At 41.5% G+C, this 3,194-nt stretch overlaps 1 protein-coding gene across 1 annotated transcript; it reads right to left on the minus strand.

Moving 5' to 3' along the window:
• Nucleotides 1-2,141: 2,141 nt before the first annotated feature.
• LOC115689292 (uncharacterized) lies at nucleotides 2,142-2,933 on the minus strand. The gene has a single exon (XM_030615297.1). The coding sequence runs from the start codon at nucleotides 2,931-2,933 to the stop codon at nucleotides 2,142-2,144; it is 792 nt and encodes a 263-aa protein (XP_030471157.1).
• Between the last annotated feature and the right edge of the window lie 261 nt (nucleotides 2,934-3,194).

Genomic DNA, 3,194 nt, shown 5'->3' on the forward strand with positions numbered 1-3,194 from the left:
TCTTCTTCGGGAATTATCTTCTCAGTAAATACTCAATTGGCCTTGAATTCATCACATAACTTCTCTAAACTTGTAGGACTACGACTACCCCACTACCCCACTGGGGATAATTTTGACACACCTATTTTTCTCTATTGGTGACGGCCTTGCTTTTACCAGGCACACTGCTTTTTCATGCCCACCCCTTTTTTTTTTCGACTCACTTCACTTGACATACGCTGTTTACAATGCGTACATTTGCCAACCACATTCTGACTAAATGACTCGCCATTTGGACTTTCAAGGATCTCTGTCTTCTATCAACACTCCGAATATGCTACTTAGACAATGATGGCTCTTACCTTGCCCCAGTATGGGGAATGATCACCAACCGGGTTTAAAGAAATGAATTTGCAGGCTCGATTGGGCTTAGCAAGGGATAAAGTGTGTATAGGGTAGAGAAAGAAATGCTCTTCGTCATCGTAAGCCTAAGGCACTTGAGCTTCATTGGTATTCATCTGAAAAAGCAACACTCGAAGATTGATGCAAGTGAGAGCAAGAAAATTTCTATCCATCTTTTTCACCTCATGATGCCAACTTACTTTCCCGTTTGCCCCAGTGTAGGGTGGTTCTTGACAGGGGTAATTTTGAAAGAATTTCTCTGAGTGTTTAGGCTCAAAGTGGCGGAACAACGGATAACTGGTAGTGTTTTAGATAGAGAATGAAATGCCTTTCGTCATTTTGGTTGTCGTACTTTTTGCGAGATAACTCTTTGCCTTGCGGACATGGAATTTTTTTTTTCACTCTACTCATTCGGGATTAGTGTATAGGACTGTGTATGGGGTATATTTTTCCTTTCATTATCCTGATGTACCTCTTCCAAAACATTTAATTCACTCCACATGAGTTATTAGATCGTTCAAGCAGATTCCCCCTTTTTCGAAATCGATGATACAGATTGACAAAATAATCACGCAGAATTTAAGAGCAATGCACACATCTCCACTTGAAATTAATTGAAACCATTTATTATCGGTAAAATGTTCGCAACTCAGAATATAAAACCAAACACTAGAAATTTTTTGCTGCAAAATGTTAGATTCTATTAGGGATAATACATTTTCACAGCATTAGAATTAAGAGGAGTGGAAAACTCACAACCGTCCATCTCTGTGAGAATCAGGGCACCTCCAGGAAGCACCTTTTTAACCACATATGGACCGATGTAGTTTGGGGCAAATTTACCCCCATGAACAGGAAAGACTGGCAGTACCTTTCTTAGGACTAGATCATTTACCTCGAAATGTCTTGGACACACCTTTGGTTGAAAGATCTAGCTATCCTTTCCTGATAGGTTTGATCATGGCAAATGACTTTCAAACACTTTTCATCAATTAGGTTCAACTGCTCATGCCTTTGTCGCATCCATTTCGCCTCAGACAACTCCACTTGGGACAAGACTCGCAGGGAAGGGATCTCTATTTCGACGGGCAGGAATACTTCCATACCATACACTAAGGAAAAAGGGGTTGCCCCGACAGTGGTTCGGATTGAAGTCCGATATGCTATTAGTGCAAATGGCAACCTTTCATGCCAGTCACGATAGTTTTCTGCCATTTTGGCCAAGTTCTTCTTGATGTTCTTGTTAGCGGCTTCAACTGCTTCATTCATTTGTGGACGATAGGGAGATGAATTTAGGTACCGGATCTTGAACTCGTTGAACAACTTATCTATGAATTTGTTGTTCAAATTTGTCCCATTGTCAGTGACTATAGCCTCGGGGACACCATAACGAGCGACTATATCTCGCCTGATGAATCTTACAACGTTCCTTGCAGTGACGTTTGCATAAGATGCCACCTCAATCCACTTGGAGAAATAATCAATCGCGACCAAGATAAATCGGTGTCCATTTGATGCTTTAGGATTAATTGGGCAATCACGTCGATGCCCCACATTGAAAAGGGCCATGACTCGGACAACTGATGTAATTCCGTCGGGGGAACATTTATTTTATCCCCGTGAACCTGACAGCGATGACATCTTCAGACATGTTGGATGCAGTCACTTTCAAGACTGAGCCAATAATAGCCCAACCTCATGAGCTTCTTGGCTAACATGTGGCCATTCATGTGTGGACCACATACCCCCTCGTGTACTTCTTACATGATTCTGGTAGCTTCAACTACGTCTACACACCTCAGCAGGATTGAATCGTAGGATCTTTTGTATAGCTTTTCACCACTGATAAAGAATTTTGAAGCCATTCTCATTATGTACTTCCTATTAGCCGAGCTGCTTCCTTCAGGAAATTCTTGTCTCTGGATATAATTCATGATATCATAATACCACAGCTTTCTGTCAGGTTCTTCAGTTACAACCATACAGTAGGCCGGTTTTATCAGGACTTCGATCTTTAAGGGTTCTACCTCTAATCCACTAGTCACTTGTAGCATGGATGATAACGTAGCTAGCGCATCAGCGAACTGATTACGGGACCTTGATAAGTACTCAAAGGAGATGTCCTCGAATTCCTTCATGATTTCTTCAAGGTATTCGTTATATGGCACAAGCTTAGTGTCTCTCGTTTTCCATTCTCCTACCGTTTGGAGGATGATTAAAGCAGAATCACCATATACCTTCAATTTAGTTATCCCTATTTCAACCGCCGTTTGGAGTCCGAGGATGCAAGTTTCGTACTTGGCTATATTGTTGGTACAGGGGAACACCAACTTTGCCGCTACTGGATAATATTGTCCATCCGGGGATATTAAAACTGCCCCAGTGCCGGAACTATCCAAGTTTATAGCTCCATCGAAAAACATGGTCCATGCATCTTCCTTTATCACTAAAATGCGATCTTCTAGAGAATATCTATCATCATCAGGGATTTCAGGATTTTCGGCTAACACATTAGCAATTACTTGGCCTTTAACTGACTTCTGTGGTATCATCTAAACATCAAACTCTGAAATTAAAATCTGCCACTTGGCTAACTTCCCTACCAAAGCTGGTTGATCAAGTAAATACTTGATGTGATCGTTCTCAGTCACAAGAAACGTCTGGTAATGCAATGTATACTGTCGCAACCTATGGAGCACCCACACCAATGCAGCGCAAGTTTTCTCGACTTCAGGATAGTTCAACTCCGAGATGGTGAACTTCTTACTTAGGTAATAATTGGCTCGCTCTTTCCATCTTCAGGCCTTTTTTGG

Source organism: Syzygium oleosum, unplaced genomic scaffold (genome assembly GCF_021117445.2).
Source record: "Syzygium oleosum isolate NSW1041296 unplaced genomic scaffold, Sole_v2.1 Sole_v2.58, whole genome shotgun sequence".
NCBI lineage: Eukaryota > Viridiplantae > Streptophyta > Magnoliopsida > Myrtales > Myrtaceae > Syzygium > Syzygium oleosum.